This window comes from Rhinoderma darwinii, chromosome 7, assembly GCF_050947455.1.
Source record: "Rhinoderma darwinii isolate aRhiDar2 chromosome 7, aRhiDar2.hap1, whole genome shotgun sequence".
Classification (NCBI taxonomy): domain Eukaryota; kingdom Metazoa; phylum Chordata; class Amphibia; order Anura; family Rhinodermatidae; genus Rhinoderma; species Rhinoderma darwinii.
The window spans coordinates 102,746,267-102,766,100 of NC_134693.1; the positions used below are offsets into that span (position 1 = coordinate 102,746,267).

The following is a 19,834-nucleotide window of genomic DNA, read 5'->3' on the forward strand; positions in this document are numbered from 1 at the left end:
ACATAGCTTCTTGTGAAAGGAGCAAACTAGCGCCAATCAACGAGCTGTCTCCTTGATCGGTGCTCATTTACACGGCCCATGTCGGGCCGTGTAAGAGGACCTTTAGCCTAGAATCTGACAGTTTATTTGCTTCATATGTGTAGTAATGAGTTCAGACACTACCAGGGATATTGCTAAACCATAGGCAAAGGTTGAGACAACTTACAAGGCTGACCGTTGTAATACAGGTTATAAGTTATCAGACAGATACAAAGACTGTAAATAAATAAAAATATAATCTTGTATTTGATGTGATGCAAGAACGTGCCATGCAAGGTGCACAGTGCAGAGATATTGAAGACTAATGGCCCCTTTATTTACTCCTGAGGATCTGATTGACTTTCCTAACATGAAACTCCTCTCCGCCAGACAGGGCCGGCCCTAGGATAGATGGCGCCCTGTGCAAAATGATCTTTCGGCGCCCCACCCCATCATTAAAAAAAAAATGCCCCATGAAAAAATTATAATGCCCCTTTAGTTCCCCCATACATTATAATAATAATATTTAATAATAAAATATATTACAACCCCTTCAAGGACACAGTATTTTGTCTTCTAATTGTGCCCACAGTATTATGCCATCTGTATTACCCCTACACAGTATAATGTCCGCTTAGTGGCCCCCACACAGAATAGTGCCTCCCTGTAGATTTTGCCATACAGCCTCCCTGTAGACAGTGCCATAATTCCCCACCTCCTTTTTGTAGATCGTGCCATACAGTCCCCCACCTTCCCCTTGTAGACAGTGCCCCCAAACAAAAACAAAAATTGTTCTCACCTAGGCCCCGTTCCCATGACGAACTGAGCTGCTCCATGACGGGACCCTGTCGCCTAGTACAGAATTTCCCAACCTCTTCGGACTCGAGGCAGCACTGGAAAAACAAAATTTCCTCAGGGCCCCCCAACCAAAAATTGTTTTGAGAAAGACAGAAAACAGCTAAGGGTATGTTCACACACGTTTTTTTGTAAGGCAAAAAAAAAAATCTGCCTCAAAATTCCTTCAGCAACTGACAGCGTTGGGTGACCTTTTTTTCGTTTTTTCTTAAGCTGTTGAAGCGAATGCAAAAGACGCTGGAGAAAAAAAGCTCCAAACGGGCGCCGCAGGTATTTTCTGCCTCCTATTAATTTCAATTGGAGGTCAGAGGTGGAAACCACTTGAAGACAATCAGCCCCCACTCACAGATTCCCCCTGTAGGTAGCGCCGCGCAGCCCCCTGGTGGGTAGCGCCGCGCAGCCCCCTGGTGGGTAGCGCCGCGCAGCCCCCTGGTGGGTAGCGCCGCGCAGCCCCCTGGTGGGTAGCGCAAGGACTACGAAATGACCCTGATAGCTGGCGGGCAATAGACATTCAAAAAAGGACAACTGTGCAGGAGCACACAAAATACCCAGCTTTCCCAGGTATCAAATAAATGTGTGGAAATAAACTAAGATATAACTTTTATTTAGTCTGAGTAAAGGATTAATCCTTTTAGCTAGATTAAATAAAAGTTATATCTTAGTTTATTTCCACACTTTTTTTTGATACCCGGGAAAGCTGGGTATTTTATGTGCTCCTGCACAGTTGTCCTTTGTAGGTAGTGCCACACAGCCCACCTGTAGATAGCAACCCCCCCCCCCCTTCTAGTAAAGATAACGCTACTGTAGCTCCCTGAAGGAGCGGAATCCCCGTGTGGCCGGGGGATTCCGCTCCTGGAGCGCTGCTTGATGCCTCTGTCCATATATGGACAGTGACATCAGGGAAAACTCCTGAATTGGAATCCCCGGTCACAGCATTGCAGACGCTATCACCGTTGATTCCACTCCAGGAGTAGCTCCTGTCGTCTGTGTCCGTGACGTCATTGGCTTCTCCTGGAGTGGAATCCCCAGTCATAGAGCCTGCAATGCTGTGACTGGGGATTCCTCTTCAGGAGTTTCCCCTGATGTCACTGTCCATATATGGACAGAAACATCAAGCAGCGCTCCAGGAGCGGAATCCCCGGCCACACGGGGATTCCACTCCTTCAGGGAGCTACAGTGGCGCTAGTAGACAGCAGAGCAGGGAGATACCTCCCTGCTCTGCTATAGTGCCCCCCCTGTAGATGGCAACCCCACCCCCCTTCCAGTATAGATAGCGCCACTGTAGCTCCCTGAAGGAGCGGAATCCCAGTGTGGCCGGTAGCGGTAGCGACGGCCGCTAAGTGAAGAAGCGCCCGGGTGGAATGGCGACTGAAGTTAGTGTGTGTATCCCCACTGCTAGTTGCAACGGCGCAGGGATGCACACACCACTGGCGCCCCTCTTGCCGTGTGGCGGCTGGCGCCCTGTGCGACCGCACTAGTCGAACATAGCCAAGGCCGGCCATGCCGCCAGATAAGGAACATCATTGTTGCCTAGCTTTTACCAGAGCCATGTGCCAGTCAGCAATGCCTGCTATAAATGTTGATACGAGTGGCATTCACTGATCATTTAGGATGATTCTAATGAACGCAGCACGACCAATGAAGATCAAATATAAACCACGATTCTTATTTAACGCTGATAATTTTCTTGATTTTACACTGGACAGTAATAGTAAATTACTGATTGTACACATTGAGGGTCTAATAAGGGGATACAATCCAAAAAATGTATCTCGGGACAATTGATGTAAGAGCCATTAACTCACATAAGTCAATGGAGCCTGATTTTATTTTATTTTATTTTATCATTTGGATATAATTATTCAGGCTCAATTGCCTAACCTTAGCTCTGTATTCGTGCCATATATTAAATGTAAATAAATTTCTTCTTTTTCAGTTAGTCAGCAAAGCTGATTCTTTATTTACTCTGCTCCAGTGCTGCAAGGTGCTAGTCTTTCCAGTCTTTAGGCTACGTTCACACATAGCAGATTTTTTGCAGCTTTTCCATCCGAATGTGTCAGAAAATCCGCAGAAAAATACAATAACAAAGTGAATAAAATTTTAACAAATCTCATCTTCCCGCTTTGGGAATTTTTACGTGCGAAATTGACCTGCGGTGTTGATTTTTAAATCTGCATAATGTCCGTTTCTGCTGAGGAAAGAGCAAGGATTTGTTGCAGATTTTCTCCATTGACTCAATGGGAAAATAAAAATCTGAAAACAAGTCCCTTGTGTTGCGAGTTTTGCTGCAGATTACCTGTGGATCCGTAGCGGAATCCGCAATTCTGGAAAAAAATAAACGCGATTTTCAAAGTTTAAATATCGTACTTTAAAAAATAGCGTACTCCCCTCTTCTGGTGCTCCCATAGCAATCGTCCCTGGTCCCCCAGCTGGTCTCTGTACACCCGGCCTCCAATGCAAGGTGTCGCGTTGACACAGGCCCTGTAGACATGTTCGCCTTTTAATATCAGACAAGAAAACTTTGAGGGAATTATTTATCTGTTCTATGGCTACATGCACACGACCGTTGTTTTTGCCAGTGTACTGTTTTTTTAATGGAGAGCACACTAACCCATTCATTTCTAAGACCCCCATGCACACTACCATGTTTTTCACGGATCGGTGTAGGGCCGTGGAACCGGGCTGCTAAACTCTGAGCAGGTCCTATTCCTGCCTGTGTTTGTTGCTTGGCCTTGCCTATTCAAGTCTATGGCAGCGTGAAAACCATCATCTGCACACGGATGCTGTCCGTATTTTGCGTAACTGTTGTTTACGCTCTGCAAGATACAAACTGTTATGTGCATGTACCCTTACACAGATTTTCAAAGTAAGTACATCAGTCCCATCAGGTCTAATGCCCTGTTCACACAGTTTTTTTGACACGGAAACCATCTCGGAAAACTAGCCAAAAAAATTCCAAATAGGGTTAACAAGAGCAATGGGTTGCTGTGTACCAGGGGATAGCAGGTGAATGGTGGGAAAGGGTTAAACAGGTACCAGGGGATGTACAGGTACCAAGGGATATGCAGGTAAAAGGGTTGAAGGAGGGTTACGTGTAGCTGCTGCTACACGTGGATACTTAGCGGTTCATGTGGTCCAAAGTTGGCGAGTTTGTCTCTGTTGAGGGAGGCAGGAAAAGAGGGTGCGTGTGGGACAGTTGACCCTCTTATACCTTGTCCGTGCACATCTGTGTGACATCACATGCTCATGCAAGTGGGGGGGCATGTGCTCATTACCTGGCGAAGGGTGGGCGAGGGCAGGCAGTGGGAACTTCCTGCTTACTGGATTTGTTCACTGCTTATGGCTTCCACCACCAGGATGTCTCATTACCTGGAGAGGGGGGGGGAGGGAGAGGGCAGGTAGTGGGACTGCATTGAATGTTTCCCCTGTCTTCTCCCCCCTCCCTTGGAGGATGGGAATATGCACCTTTCTGGAGGGACAAATATATATCTACACTCACATGTACATAGATATAAATCTATAAAACACTTCCCTTTACAATCCCCCTCTTGTCAGGAACACGACAATGAAATTTGTGGAAGTGTTTCCGTTTTAAACAGACGACATGCTTCCGTATTTCCGTTAAAAAAATGGAAGGTAGTGCAATTTATTTGAACTTGTCACATTTCCCAATCTGTGAACTTTGGCACGCCCTGCCGTTGCTAGGGCAACGGATCCGCCAAAAACTGACGGCACACGGAAGGCGTTTTTTTGATGGGCCCATTGACTTCTATGAATCACCGACCAAAGTAGGACATGCTCTACTTTTGATGGAACGGAACAACGGATCCGTCCAAATAACGGAAGTGTACATGGGCCCATTGAAATGAATGGGTCAGGGTGCTATCAGTGAAAAAAATGGATAGCACCCTGAAGGAAAAAAACTGAAGTGGATATGAGGCCTAAAAGGGGTATTTCTACCATAGACATTTATGGCATATCCACTAGCAGTGAATGAATGTAGAGGTCTCAATACCTATACCAGACTGTGAAGACTACTAGTATATCCAGAAAATGAAACACACATAGCACAAGTCATGTACCATGACAATATAAAATAAACTTTATTGAAATATACATAACACATTGGCCATCAAAATATAAAAACAATATAGCACACAGTTAAAAAGGAGAGTATGGAGGATATGCGTGAATAATCCAATATATATGCTACCATACTAAAAACATCCTGTGATGTGGTAACAAATGCAGATATCTATAGAAAAGATAATCATATAGATCAAGTATTTGGACAACAGAAGCACATAAATATATTTAGCACCTAACAGAACAGCACACAATTGTGCATGCATATAAGAGTATACAGCTAGAGCTCCAAGTTGCACCCAAAACAAAGACCATGCTTTATAAATAAAGGATATTGCACAAACCCATGGACTGCATGATAGGAAGCACGCAGGAACACTGACCGCCCCCGCCACACGTTTCACCGTCAGCTTTCTCAAGGGGTACTGACTGATGGGATAGTGGTTGTTTTAAATATAAAATGCAGAGGGAGGGGACTACACGAATAGCCAAACACTAAGCAGTGTTCACAGCATATGGAGATCTGCAATCACAGATCAAATTACACCTACCATGCTGCAGGCACCATTAGGCTATGTTCACACAGGGCACTTTGCAGGAGGAACATCCGCCTCAAAATTCTGTTTGGAAGTCCGAGGCAGATATTCCTCTCCCTGCACGCCGATTTACGCTGCAATTCTCGCGCCGCTCTTCGCCCGCGGCCATTGAGCGCCGCGGGCAAAAAACAGCGCGAGACACGCTTTCTCTGCCTCCCATTGAAGTCAATGGGAGGTCAGAGGCGGAAGCGCCCGAGGATAGGGCATGTCGCTTCCACTTCCCGCGAAGTTTTAAAAGGGGTATTTCTACCATAGACATTTATGGCATATCCACTAGCAGTGAATAAATGTAGAGGTGTCCATGCTCTGCTGTTTCTGTAACTACCAAAGGATTCAATGGAGGGAGATGTGCACATAAAATCACATGAGCGCCGCGTTCTGGAGATAGGTGCGGCTCACAGAGCTAGGACTCTAATCAGATATTTATAGCGTATCCTGTAGATACAGCACAAATTTCTAAGGTGGGAATACCCCTTTAACCTTTCAGGCCAGGGCTTCATGGTGATTTATAACGTGATCCCAGCTAACGGTTGCGCTACCTCAATCCCTGGATATGGCTTTTGCATGATCTCAATTGCATGAACTGATTTATTGATTCTTAGGGTATGTTCACACGGCATAGCAAAATACGTCTGAAAATACAGAGCTGTTTTCAGGCGAAAACAGCTCCTGATTTTCAGACGTTTTTGTAGCAACTCGCATTTTTCGCAGCATATTTTACAGATGTTATTGGAGCTGTTTTTCAATGGAGTCAATGAAAAACGGCTCCAAAAACGTCGCAAGAAGTGACATGCACTTCTTTTTCTCGGGCATCTTTTTACGCGCCGTATTTTGACAGCGACGCGTAAAATTGCACCTCGTGGAAACAGAACACTGTAAAACCCATTGCAAGCAATGGCCAGATGTTTGTAGGCGTATTAGGGGCGTTTTTTTAAGGCGTAATTCGAGGCGTAAAATGCCCGAATTACGTCTGAAAACAGTGCGTGTGAACATACCCTAACTCCAAAAGAAATGAATGCCAAACTGGGCCGGCAAGAGGAGTTGTGCGACCTGTTCAGCCACACTGGTTACAACCGCTGTCCCTACTGAAAGGAGCGCTACAGATGGCCTGATACCTGTAACTCGTGACCACCATGAATCTTATTACACAGCAGTTTTTATTTACATATTGCATAGTACTGTTTTTTTTATGGTGCTGTTATTTGGTCACTGCATGAGGGTGTTATTTGAGCACTGTATGGTGGTATTTAGTATGGTGGCATTGTTATTTAGGAAACTTTTTGGAAATAGTTATTTTACCCGAATGCAGGTCACGTGACCGAACGGTGGGCCGTAACGGAGCAGCTAACTTTAAAATAATGCGTATGGTAAGAGAATAATAGTCACTACCTTTAAAAATAAGTTTACAAACGTTGGGGGGGGGGGGGGGATTTTGCCAGAGTGCTTCTTCAACCCCATAACAGCATGCCAAATACGCGAATAGATGAATAGATATCAAAACCTACATACGAACCAAAAAGGACATAGCGCCCACAGATATGATATCTTTATTACATATATTAATAAATAAGAATAGTATCAAAAGCACAGTTAAAAATGTGTGAGGGAGCAATAGGGATAAGATGGAAGCAAATTGTCCAGAGACACAGAAAAACAGTACATCTTAAAGAGGCTCTGTCACCACATTATAAGTGCCCCGTCTCCTACATAATGTGATCGGCGCTGTAATGTAGGTGACAGCAGTGGTTTTTATTTAGAAAAACTATCTATTTTTACCACGTTAGGAGCGATTTTAGCTTTATGCTAATTACTTTCTTAATGCCCAAGTGCGCGTGTTTTTACTTTAGACCAAGTGGGCGTTGTACAGAGGAGTGTATGACGCTGACCAATCAGCATCATACACTTCTCTGCATTCATTTAGTCAGCGCATAGGTATCCTGCTAGATCAGTATGTGCTGTCTTATACGGACACATTAACGATACTGAATTGTTTAGACAGTGAATAGACATTCCTTCCAGCCAGGACGTGATGTCTATTCACAATCCCGACACTTCACTAACGTTTCTGTGGTACTTACAGCAGAGCAAAGCGTAATCTCGCGAGATCACGCTGCAAATGACAGGTTACAACGAGATTACGCTTGCTCTGCTGTAAGTACCACAGAAACGTTCGTGAAGTGCCGGGATTGTGAATAGACATCCCGTCCTGGCTGGAAGGAATGTCTATTCACTGTCTAAACACTTCAGTAACGTTAATATGTCAGTATAAGACAGCACATAGCGAACAACGCAGTGTTACTATGCGCTGACTAAATGAATGGGGAGAAGTGCATACCTCCCAACTTTTGAATTTGGAAGAGAGGGACATTTTTAAGCCACGCCCAATATCCCGCATAAACCCATTAAATCACGGCCAGATCCTTGTGCAAATAACAAGCGCACATTCTCACTGCGGATCTCTAGACTGTCTGGATATCACAGATATTTATATTTCAGGTTATATCGTCTTTGTTACTTTTCCTAACTTGGGTATAACATTTGCTCATCACGGCAGCAGCTGCAGGACAAACCAAAAGGCTGAGAACAATGAAAGTCAAGAGGGAGACCCTGTGGTTGATGACTTTTGTTACCGGTCAATGGCACCGGACACAGCCCCCCCCATGGATGGTGCCGGACACAGCCCCCCCCCTGCTGGATGGCGCCGGACATAAACCCCCCGCCCCCCCGCTGGATGCCACCGGACGCGAAACCCCCCCGCTGGATGGCGCCGGACACAGCCCCCCCCCCCCCGCTGGATGGCGCCGGACACAGCCCCCCCCCTGCTGGATGGCGCCGGACACACAACCCCCCCCCCCTGCTGCATGGTGCCAGACACAGCCCACCCCCCGGTGGATGGCGCCAGACACAGCCCACCCCCCCCCCCCCCCCGGTGGATGGCGCCAGACACAGCCCACCCCCCCCGGTGGATGGCGCCAGACACAGCCCACCCCCCCCGGTGGATGGCGCCAGACACAGCCCCCCCCCGGTGGATGGCGCCAGACACAGCCCCCCCCCCCGGTGGATGGCGCCAGACACAGCCCACCCCCCCCGGTGGATGGCGCCAGACTCTGCCCCCCCCCCCCCCCGGTGGATGGCGCCAGACTCTGCCCCCCCGGTGGATGGCGCCAGACTCTGCCCCCCCCCCCCGGTGGATGGCGCCAGACTCTGCCCCCCCCCCCCGGTGGATGGCGCTAGACTCTGCCCCCCCCCCGGTGGATGGTGCCAGACTCTGCCCCCCCCCCCCGGTGGATGGCGCCAGACTCTGCCCCCCCCCCCCCCCCCGGTGGATGGCGCCAGACTCTGCCGCCCCCCTGGTGGATGGCGCCAGACTCTGCCCCCCCCTCGGTGGATGGCGCCAGACTCTGCCCCCCCCTGGTGGATGGCGCCAGACTCTGCCCCCACCCCCGTAGATGGCGCCAGACACAGCCCCCTTATACTTTGTGCCACAATGCCGCCAGAGCGGAGAGCAGTAGAGGTAGCCTACTGCTGCCACTCCGCTCTGCTGTCACTCACCGTCAGAAGAAGGAAGGAGTCTTACAGCGGCGTTCTCACTGGTGTCAATGCCGGCCGGGGAGTGGACCAGTCCAGTCACCTGACCGGTGAGGTCAGATGACAGGTCAGGTGACTGGACTGGTCCACTCCCGTGCCGGCATCGATCCCAGTGAGAATCCGCCGCAAGACTCCTACCGCCTTCTGATCGTTGCTGCAGTCGTCTGGCATGCAGGGCGCCTGTCAGCAGCGATCAGCTGTTTTGATACAGCTGCTTTGATACAGCTGCAGCGCCCAGCGGGACATTTTGCAGACCACCTGGGACAGCGGGACCCCGTTAAGAAACCGGGACTGCCCTGCCGAATCTGGGACCGTTGGGAGGTATGGAAGTGTATGACGCTGATTGGTCAGGATCTAAAGTAAAAACACGCCCACTTGGGCATTAAGAAAGTAGTATAAAACTAAAACACGTTAACAGGCTAAGTGCATGCCGGAAGATATAGGTGGTCATGCATCAAAGACCTACAGGACCCCATGGCTTTCAGTGTTGGCAAAAGGGTAATATAACAAAAATGGGAACAGATAAAAAAAAATACCATCCCTAGAGAATCTACCTACATATGTTAGACCAAATAAAGCATGCACCCAGTCTGTAATGCCAAGTCATTAGTGTACCAGAAAAAAAAATAGGTATATAGAGTAGATGATTGCCCAAGCGCACTAATGTTGCCTGAGCCATGCACAAGTGACGAGAGAAATGGCAAATACCCATATGTAAAAAATAGGAATGAAGACTGATAACATACCATCGGCCATGGTGGAAAAGTCCCCAAAAGGATAGAGAATGCACAAAGAAGCACGCCCTGACGACGCGAGTGTCACCTAAGGCTACGTTAGGAGGCTTATGTACAGGGAAGTATGGAGCGGGCTCTATAATACGACCAACACGTCACTGCAGTTTGCAGAATTTAATAATCACTTGGAATACACTTGTTTAACCACTTTGATACCGTGAAAAATATCGACCACCGTATCTAAACCGTTCGAAAGAGGGGTCAGCCCTCGGGGGTTGCTGATGGTTGTCCTGGGAGCCTAATGAAGGCCCACAGTTCTGCCATCTTTGAACTCCTATTAAGCCCTGCCGGATGCTGTGCTTAATGGAAGTCTGTCAAAATTGAGATCTACTGCAATCCAACTGGTTCAACTTATATAAGGGACTTCGCTCCAAGTTGTATGAGGCCATAATACGGTGCCCATACAAGTGCATGTTTGGTTGTTTTTTTTACAATGAATGATTGCAATAAAGTTGCAGCTCTTTGCTCGACCATAGCCCTGCTGATGTGTTCTATAGAGACCGCAGAATACTGAGACAACCAGATGGCGCTTATTATATATTTTTCTAAATAAAACCCACTGCTGTGATCCACATTACAGCGCCGATCACATTATGTAGGAGACAGGGCACTTATAATGTGGTGACAGTGAGTGGCGCGCCTCTACACGGCTGTGTGGTAATTGGTCCCTCCCCTGGGCGGAGCGTTCTGGTCACTGTTCAGGATACGCGGGAGCTGCGCTGGTGCCGTGGATTATGTGATGTGTGCGGTGCGGCCGCTGTGTGACGAGGTCGTGTGCGGTGCCGGTGACTGCAGAGTGCGGTGCGTGCAGCAGGCCAGTGCCCGACGCAGTGATGGCGGACTCTCCCCGGGAGCTCACCCAGAACCCTCTCAAAAAAATTTGGGTTCCGTATAACAATGGGCGTCCTGTACAGCACAGCGCCCAGAGGAAAGGTAACCGCGTCCACGGATGTCTGTTCCCTGCAAGCATAAGAGGCGATAGTGCTGCGCACTTGTAACCTGGCCGATACTTCAGCCTAAATGACCGGTACTGCAGTCATGTGATACAGCATTATGGGACATGCGGGTAACTTATAATATCGTGCTCCCGTGATACGGACATTGTGGTCCGCTGACACACATACGGATTACATTGGGATCTGGTTTTATATATATATATATATATATATATATATTATTACATTTTTTTATTTTGTTGTTGTTGAACTGACCTCTGCATGGCACATCACTGCGAAATGACCCGGTAGAATGTATAACCCTTTCTGAGCCCATACTGAGGTGGCATAGTATGGCATATCTCTGGTGAGGTGTTTTGTTTTTTTACATACAGTCCACACAGGATTGGCATTATAACTTCCTTACTTTATCAGAATTTTTATGGCCCAATTTCCAGTCATAGAAATGGCAGAATAACTTGTGCCCACCCTGAGATGCAATGAGACTCGGATGAATGGTATTGTAATGCCCACAAAGATAAGTGGGTACAGGTATCCTACAGAGCTATGTAGATCTTATCAGTGCCCACGTAGAGGTGGTATGTCTCACTGATAGGTGGTATGACTTGGTGATAGGAGAGGTTGTTGTTCACTGTTAACTCACTCACTGCCTGCTTGAATTAACTGATCAGTACCTGTATGGTTTCTTGGATTCCGGTTTGGGTGAGATCATGGGGTTACCTCCTGATTTGGGGATTTTTTGGTGAAGACGCTCTCTGTTATCAGTAGCTTTCATTGGTTCTGTCCCATGTAGAGGTGTCTGTATGAGCACTGTCTGTATAGGTGTCTGATGACGCAGTATCGTAGGATTTTGGGGGGGGGGGGTTGGCACATTGTCACACAGACATTGCAGTAGGAAAGCTCCAGCTGCATCTTGTTGGAACTGCAGTCACATCTTAAACATTTTCGTTCTCAATATGAAATTGGGTCTATAAATAAAATTAACTTTGCCAGTTTATCCATTGATCAGCGGCAGAACTTCTTCCATCTGAAGATCTGATTGCTCCGCTGGTTCTGTCACGTTCTGCTCTGCAGTAGGTGAGGTGCTGACTTGTACCAGCGTCCTGCTCAGTGCACCATTCATGTCAATGGTGCTAAGGATAAACTGGTCGTCGTCTCTAGTATCGGGGTGGTGGTAATAATCACTAGGATTAACGTGATGTTAATGGCAATGACCCGTGGGACGGTCGTTGCTCTGGGCATGTCTGCTGTTGTGAAACTACAATTCCTAGCATGCCCTGACAGCCTTCGGCTGGCATAATAAAGCCTTTGGCTGTCAGGGCATGCTGGAAGTTGTAGTTTCACAAGAGCTGGAGTGCTGAAGATTGCTGACCCCTGCTCTAAAGTCTAGGCTATGCCAGTCGGTTATGTGCAATCTTCAAATTCAAGATATGTTATGAAATAATGTTGTAATGAGACTCCCTCGCCTATTTTTTAAATTTTTTTTTTGCTCTTTACTCCTTGCTACTCTATTTAACCTGTTGCTTTTGGTTTTCTTGAGTGAATCTTCATCTTTGTAGCCACTTTGAAAATATTCGGTGCCTCTCTATATAGATATTCCCAAATATCTGCAGACCCGAGGGAGGATACATTAATACAGTGTAAAGTCTGGTGTAGACATGGGACTGAAGTGCTGCAGATTTTCATTCCAGATGGGAAAATCTTCCGCGGATTACAGTGGATGAGATTTTACAAACATCCACTTGCTGCAGATTTTTTTCCGCGTGAAAATATACATGCTGTTCATATTTTAAAATCCGCAGCATATCCATTTCTGTTGCAGATTTCACTCTTTTCAATGTAGCCGGGGTAAAATCGGCGATGAATCCTTATGTTACGTTTTGCTGTGGAGAAATCTGCTGTGTGCGGAGCTGGCTTTAAAGGAGTTTTCTCATAATGATCATTTATAACCTAACCACAGGAAAGGCAATAAGTGTCTGATCGGTGGGGGACTGACAGCTGGGGACCCCCACTGATCACGAGACTAGGGGTCCTGGAAAATGTAAATAGAAAGGGACTGCGCGTGCCCGGCCACCGCTTAATTCACTTTCTATGGGGTTGCCGGAGATAGTGATCAGCTGTTTAGCCCGCTTGGATGATCTTCGCGCATGTCTATGAAAGGGTCTTTGGTGATTATATATCCCACCACCATGTAATGGCTTTGGCTTTAAAATCCTGTCCTTTATGACGCTACCTCTGTTTTTCCCATGTGTATTCAATCGTATTGAATTCAATTTTATAACCGTCCATTATATATATTTTTTTCTTCTTTTGCGATCTTCAAATACCATCTAATTTTGACCACCTCTTATTGTTTGTTACTTTGCAGTGTGTATGACCAATTGCCCTACTCTTATTGTTATGGTGGGTCTCCCTGCCCGAGGCAAGACTTATATCTCCAAGAAGTTGACTCGCTATTTAAACTGGATTGGAGTTCCAACCAAAGGTACGCATTACCGATGTGAGCATTAATGTGCCAGACTCTTACTTATGCAATGGCTGCTGCATTGAAACATGTTCTATATAAATTCCAGTAAACCTGAAGTACCAGTTCATAAAATATGTAGGCGATCCAGTGAAGTGAACGTATGTGCTTGACTTCCCATTTGTCAGATTTCAAAGGGGTTCTTCCTATATTGGACATTTATGGCCTAACCACAAAATATACCATAAATTTCTGATAGATGCAGGGGACCTGTCTCTAGAATGGGGCCCCCTGATCCCTGACCTACCTTCTCTCGCTGCTCTCTGGCCACTTACTGTAAAGGTGGTCAGAAGTATGGAAACAGCCGAGCACAGCGAGCTACGCTGTTTCCATAGCTCCTGAGTTCCTGTGGACATTTTATAAATGTCCAAGATGGGAATACCCCTTTTAGATATTCAGAATTTGTACTCCATTTCTTAGGCCGGGTTCCCACGTAGCATAAACACTGCAGAATTTCTGCAACTAAGTTCTGTGCGGAAATCCCGCAGCATTTACAGTAGCAGCAAAGTGAATACGATTTTGAAAAGGTCATGCCCGTGCTGCAGAAAAAGAACACTGGGAAAACATTCATAAATTGACCTGTGGTGCGGATTTGAAATCTGCGACATGTCAATTTATGCAGTGTTTTCATTTTTTTCCTCATTGAATTCAATGGGAATGTAAAGGCCGCAACAAATAGCCAATTCAGCAGTTCTGCAGCAAAAATCGCAACTCCAGAGGAAAAAAAAAAAAAGCTTATACTTAAAACTCGGGTGTTGTCACAATGCCGCTTTCTTCTGTTCTTCCAGGCCGGCCTCCTGGGAAGGCGTTCCATCCCATGTGACTGCTGTAGCCAATCACAGGCTGCTGCGGACTCATGGGCTGCAGCATTCTCTCAGGTGGCTGGACTGCACAACAACGGAGGAACGTGTTGCCATCACTACGACCAAGGTAAGTATGGAAAGGTGTGTTGTTTTTTCTTCTAGCGCTGAATTCTGCCTGAAAATTCTGCCCGAATATGTGGTGCGATTTTTCGATGGAATGGGCTGTGTGTTCTAGGCCGGGTACACTGCGTAATTTTACACAGCGTATCTGACCCGTGGGAACCCGACCGAAGGGTAAAGTTCAGACTTCTTTTAAGCCTGTGCCAGCGAGAATATCACCCGCTTTCCCTGCCCACACGAGAGATGTATTAAATTCAGCCCCAAGTTCTCCATTTCAATAAATTTGTTTTTTGAAGGAGCTGACAATGACTAACACAGGCCCTGAGTTTTTCTTTCTAACTTTTATATTACTTAGTAATTCTATTGCGGTTAGAATACATGCTCCTTGCAGTGCGTGTGTAGTAGCGGTTTTCTGTCTCTACTGTCCTGTTTTATTTGGCATGGGGAGACCACATTCAGCGAGTGAACTCTCCGCCCCGGAGGTTATAGACCTCTATAGAGCGCAGCTGGCCAGTGCGTGTCTAATCCCATTGTCGGGAATCTATAGTGTCTGCCCTTATGTGGTTCAATAGCACAACAGGCTACTTCAGAGAAAGTAGTTTACATGTCTTTTGCTAAACACTAGGGGGATTTACGAAGACTGGCATTTCATATGCCAGTCTTAATCGAAAACAAGCTGGAGTAAGATGAGACACATTTATGAAGAAGAAACAAAAAGATTTTCGAGAAGCCCAGTAGGCGGGCAGGTATATCTATAATCAATAGGATTAACAATTTGCCATAAGGCAACTAAATACGCTCCTTTTTTTTTTTATTTTTTACCCCCACTCTAGTATGCTTTTTAACCCATTAATAAAACATAACTTTTGTTGCATTTTTAGGACACAGACAAATTGAAAAATTCAGTGCCTATAGCTGAGTATTAAAGTTCTAGATCCCTAAAGAGAATAATACAACAAGCCGTGCATTCACTGCTGCACCTATATTTGTGTTGATCACCACTAGATACCTCTTCAGATCGCATCCGGTAGCTGAATAAAGCGATAGATGTAGATTTAAAAACAATATTTTGGACTTCTGAGCCGTTTGCAACATATCTACGCAAAAAAGTGTAATATAAGGGTTGTTAAATTCTCCCCTATGTTTTCATAGTAGTCCATCATGGACGGCAATATTCCCTGGCTATATCTTTATTTATTTTTATTTTTTTAATGTGCCGTCTCCCAATAAATAGGATTGAAAGATTATTTATCAGACAGGCAGTTAGTGACGTAGCCCTGATAATGCTAGGATTTTACTTCATTTTCTCATGGTTGACTGTTTGTGAACAGACACTGATACTTGTATTTTGGGGACAGCCAGAGGATGTCTACAAGAAATGGGGGCAGTATTTGGGGGTCCCATATACGGTGCAACATGCATTTTAATGATATGTGAAGGCTACATATGGCTGGACAGTGCTAGGACTTTGCCAGTGTGTCCTATAATCCCAGGCCAAGAGATCACTTTGATGGCCATTCAGTGTACATCTGCGTATTGCTTCGTTTGGGGGGGGGGGGGTGTATCTTGGTGACAGTTCGATCTTTATATTTCAAATTTGTTGTGTTGAGTAATTCCTTATTTCTGTTTTTTTTTTTCCCCCTTTCTTACAGAGTTTAATGTCGGGCAGTATCGCAGGGATCTTGTCAAGTCTTTCAGGTCCTTTGAGTTTTTTCTTCCAGATAATGAAGAAGGCCAGAAAATACGGAAGTGAGTATTTTATTACAAATGGGTTCCTTTTTAAAGCATCAAACATCATAAAGCATCAAACAAGGAGAACATTGTTTGCCAACGTAATCAGGAAGAAAACAATAAAATTGTATTTGCATGCAATCTAATTTATAGTCAAAAGCTCAGATATAGATATATTGTGTGTGTATATGTAGTTTTAAGTAGTCAGCCGTTAACGCTTACATGCCGTGCATATGAGACTGTTGTACGGCTGTGCGCTCACAAGCACTGTGATCGTTCCGTCACATGATGAATGGGTAATACCGTTATTGATGATTAACAGTGCAGCGTAAGAATGATGGAAGTACTCGTGCGAGGCAGATATGGTATAGAATTAGAACACCTTATAATCCAGTACGTTCAGACCCAGAGATGTGAGATATATGTCCAATTTCTAGACTATTGGAAGTTAAAGGGAACCTGTCGCCAGCATTTCACCTATTAAACCAGCACTACCTGGTGGTAGTGGGTGAAAAATCATTTCTGTATAACCTAGAATTGTTTTCTTGGTCGGCTCTGTAGCTTTAGTATTCCGTTTCTTAGTGTTCCCACACCGTATGCTAATGAGCATAAGCGTCAAATCTTCATTCCTCAAGTATTTCCGAGTTTTCCCCGCCTCCTTACTTTTGATTGACAGCTCCTCACCTTCCCCCAGCACACAAAAGCCAGCACTTGTGCATTGATGTCCTTTTCTGGTGTGTGCGTACAAAGGGACACCGGATTATTACGATAAAAGGCGCAAAATGTTTGCAGACCGTTATTTACAGTCGCAGGAGGAGTTTAGGAGAGGGGATAACGGCAATGAACTTTTGATAGCAGCGGCCAGTGAGGGATAAGTAACGTTCAATAGGTGAAATGCTGGTGGCAGGTTCCCTTTAAGAGGGTTATTCAGCGAAAAGAAGAAAGGTCCATAACCCAATAAGGCCTCATTATTTAGTATCCCATAGGTATTACATCTGAAAAATGTGCACATTTCATAACTCTCCTAACTCCTGCTGCCTAACTTCCGCCCAACTTCCTACTTTGAGGTGGGACTTGTCACCACGAGGGGCTGGCACTTGTACTTATACAGCTATACCTTTTCTAGACACAGTGCTTTGCCTCCTTATCCTGTTCGTGTCGGGACATCAAGAGGCTGTTCTCTTCAGCCCCTTTCGGTTACTTGATGTAGATGGCACGACTGGTAGGAAGTGGCAGCCCACAGTGACGTGGCGCGGTGTCGAAACGTCACAGCACAGGAAGAAACTCCAGTGCCATGAGACTGAGGACTGTAGCAGTGCAATGGGGCGTGCATGTTAGTTAGAAAGTGCACTGTTTTGCTAAGATGAATGCATTGGACCGTATTTTATATTTTTTCTCTCCGGATAACCTTTAAGAATTTGTCACATTAGTATTATCTGCAAAAGTGATGGTAAAAAAAATGATGCTAGTCTGACTGAGGTCAGGGTACAGCTTTCCTTCAACTGATTAAACAAGTAAGATAGCATTGCTTTGTATTAAGTTGCTGGACCTTGAGCCAGAGAATGTCAGAAATGTTCTTCAGAATACTCCGAGCCCCTGTGATGTGACCCAGATTACAGACAAAGTTGCCTCTGTCCTGAATGGGAGGACCTCTGTGTGCTGAGGCACTTACCCTTATCTGCCCCAGTCTATTGGTAAAACATGAATTCAATGTATGTATAATATTACACACGTTTTGTATATTTGGTCATATCTAGAGATGTAGGTATATTCTATCATTTTATTTTTTACAGACAATGTGCCTTACTGGCTTTAAATGATGTCAAGAAATATCTGTCAGAGGAAGGGGGCCATGTAGCTGTAAGTATTTAAGTATACAATGGCGATTACTACGGGGCATGTGGGGGTGAAGGAGAGGGAGCGATATGCCGAATTAGCATTTAATCTATTATGCACTGCAAAGCAAGTGCTTTACCTCTGGAGGACCACTGATATCTATCCATTAAATGGATGTTCCCACAATAGTGAGTGATGGCATGTCGCTATCAGTGGGAGTCACGACTGCCGGGACACCAACACTAGCTTAGCGCTTTGGCTCCTTCACTGTGTTTCCTGCACTACCACACCGCAGGGAACTGCAAAACAGCCCCCATTTACACTGTGTCTGTGAGTGCCATTTGGATAGACACATCTGACCCTTCATTCTCCAGATCAGCAAGGGTCCCTGAGGTCCGACCTCCACTGATCATAGTCTTCTGGAATTTCCGAGGGATAGGCTATAACATTTTGTGACCCCCCCCTTTTAATATAAACTTTCCCCAAGGTGCATTCTATCCCGCTGTACAGTGTTTCTACGCAGCTGATGGGATGTCAATGGTTTAGTTTGCACTCCATGTAAAAGTATTGCTATAGACCGAAGTAGATCCAACAGTTCCATCAATTATACTGTAAAATCCAACATAACAGCTGGTAACTTTCCTTGGCTTTTTTTCACTTCAGGTTTTTGATGCAACAAACACAACTCGGGAGCGAAGGGAAACCATTCTTAAGTTTGCTGATCAGCATGGCTTCAAAGTAAGAACTTTTAGTAAAAATGTGTTTCGTAAACTTTCCAACGCACAAAAGCGGGAAACCACAACCTTATATAAAATATAATTGGCGTATTCTGTTGTAAGTGAATGGGGGTGAGGTGTAATACTTTGCACAGCAATTACGAATGTGATGGCACTGTGCAGTACGCAGCAATGAAGGGGAAGTGATGCTTGCTGGAGAACCCCATCGTTTAGATATGAATGGCCTATCCTGAGGATAGGCCGTCCATTTTAGGTCACCGGTAAATCTTCCTGTGATTTTACTTAGAGGCTCTGTCACCAGATTCTGAAATCCCTATCTCCTATTGCATGTGATCGGCTCTGCAATGTAGATAACAGTAAAGTGTTTGTTTTTTTTTTGTTTTTTTTTATAAAAACGTTCATTTTTGGCCAAGTTATGAGCTATTTTATATATATGAAAATGAGGTATGAAATGGACACCTGGGCGTGTTTTTTTCGTTATGTCCAACTGGGCGTGTATTGTGTTTTTAACTAGGCGTGTTTAAGTGTATGACGCTGACCAATCAGTGACCAGTCAGCATCATACACTCCTCTCCATTGATTTACACAGCAGTGATGTGCAGCCACATAAACAGAGATTAACGTTAATCAAGTGTCCTGATAATGAATACACATGACAATCCAGCCTGGACGTCATGTGTATTCATTATCAGGACACTTCTGAATCTTTTCTGTGAGATTTGCAGCAAGGGAAACGAAATCTCGTTTACCTCCGTTATCTCGCGAGATTTCGTTTCCCTTGCTAGAAATCTCAAAGAAAAGATTCAGAAGTGTCAGGATTCTGAATACACATGACGTCCAGGCTGGAGGTCATGTGTATTCATTATCAGGACACTTGATTAACGTTAATCTCTGTGTATCTGGCTGCACATCACTGCTGTGTAAATCAATGGAGAGGAGTGTATGATGCTGACTGGTCACTGATTGGTCAGCGTCATACACGTAAACACGCCCAGTTAAAAACGCAATACACGCCCAGTTGGACATAACGAAAAAAAAACGCCCAGGTGTCCATTTCATACCTCATTTTCATATATATATATATATATAATATATATAAAATAGCTCATAACTTGGCCAAACATGAACGTTTAAAAAAAAACAAAACGTTACAGTTGTCTACATTGCAGCGCCGATCACATGCAATAGCA

The 19,834-nt window shown here is 45.3% G+C and overlaps 1 protein-coding gene across 3 annotated transcripts in view; it reads left to right on the plus strand.

Moving 5' to 3' along the window:
• Positions 1–19,834, plus strand: part of PFKFB4 (6-phosphofructo-2-kinase/fructose-2,6-biphosphatase 4) — an 85,531-nt gene that overhangs the window by 36,448 nt on the left and 29,249 nt on the right. Inside the window, exons 1-5 of one of the 3 annotated variants that reach the window (XM_075833737.1) lie at positions 10,637–10,870; positions 13,262–13,378; positions 15,993–16,089; positions 17,865–17,931; positions 18,571–18,645. In XM_075833737.1, coding sequence (XP_075689852.1) covers positions 10,771–10,870; positions 13,262–13,378; positions 15,993–16,089; positions 17,865–17,931; positions 18,571–18,645 — 456 coding nt within the window. In that variant the 5' untranslated portion in view covers positions 10,637–10,770. Of the gene's footprint in view, positions 1–10,636; positions 10,871–13,261; positions 13,379–15,992; positions 16,090–17,864; positions 17,932–18,570; positions 18,646–19,834 lie in introns of those variants that run through there. The other 2 variants (XM_075833738.1, XM_075833739.1) reach the window with 2 other exon arrangements.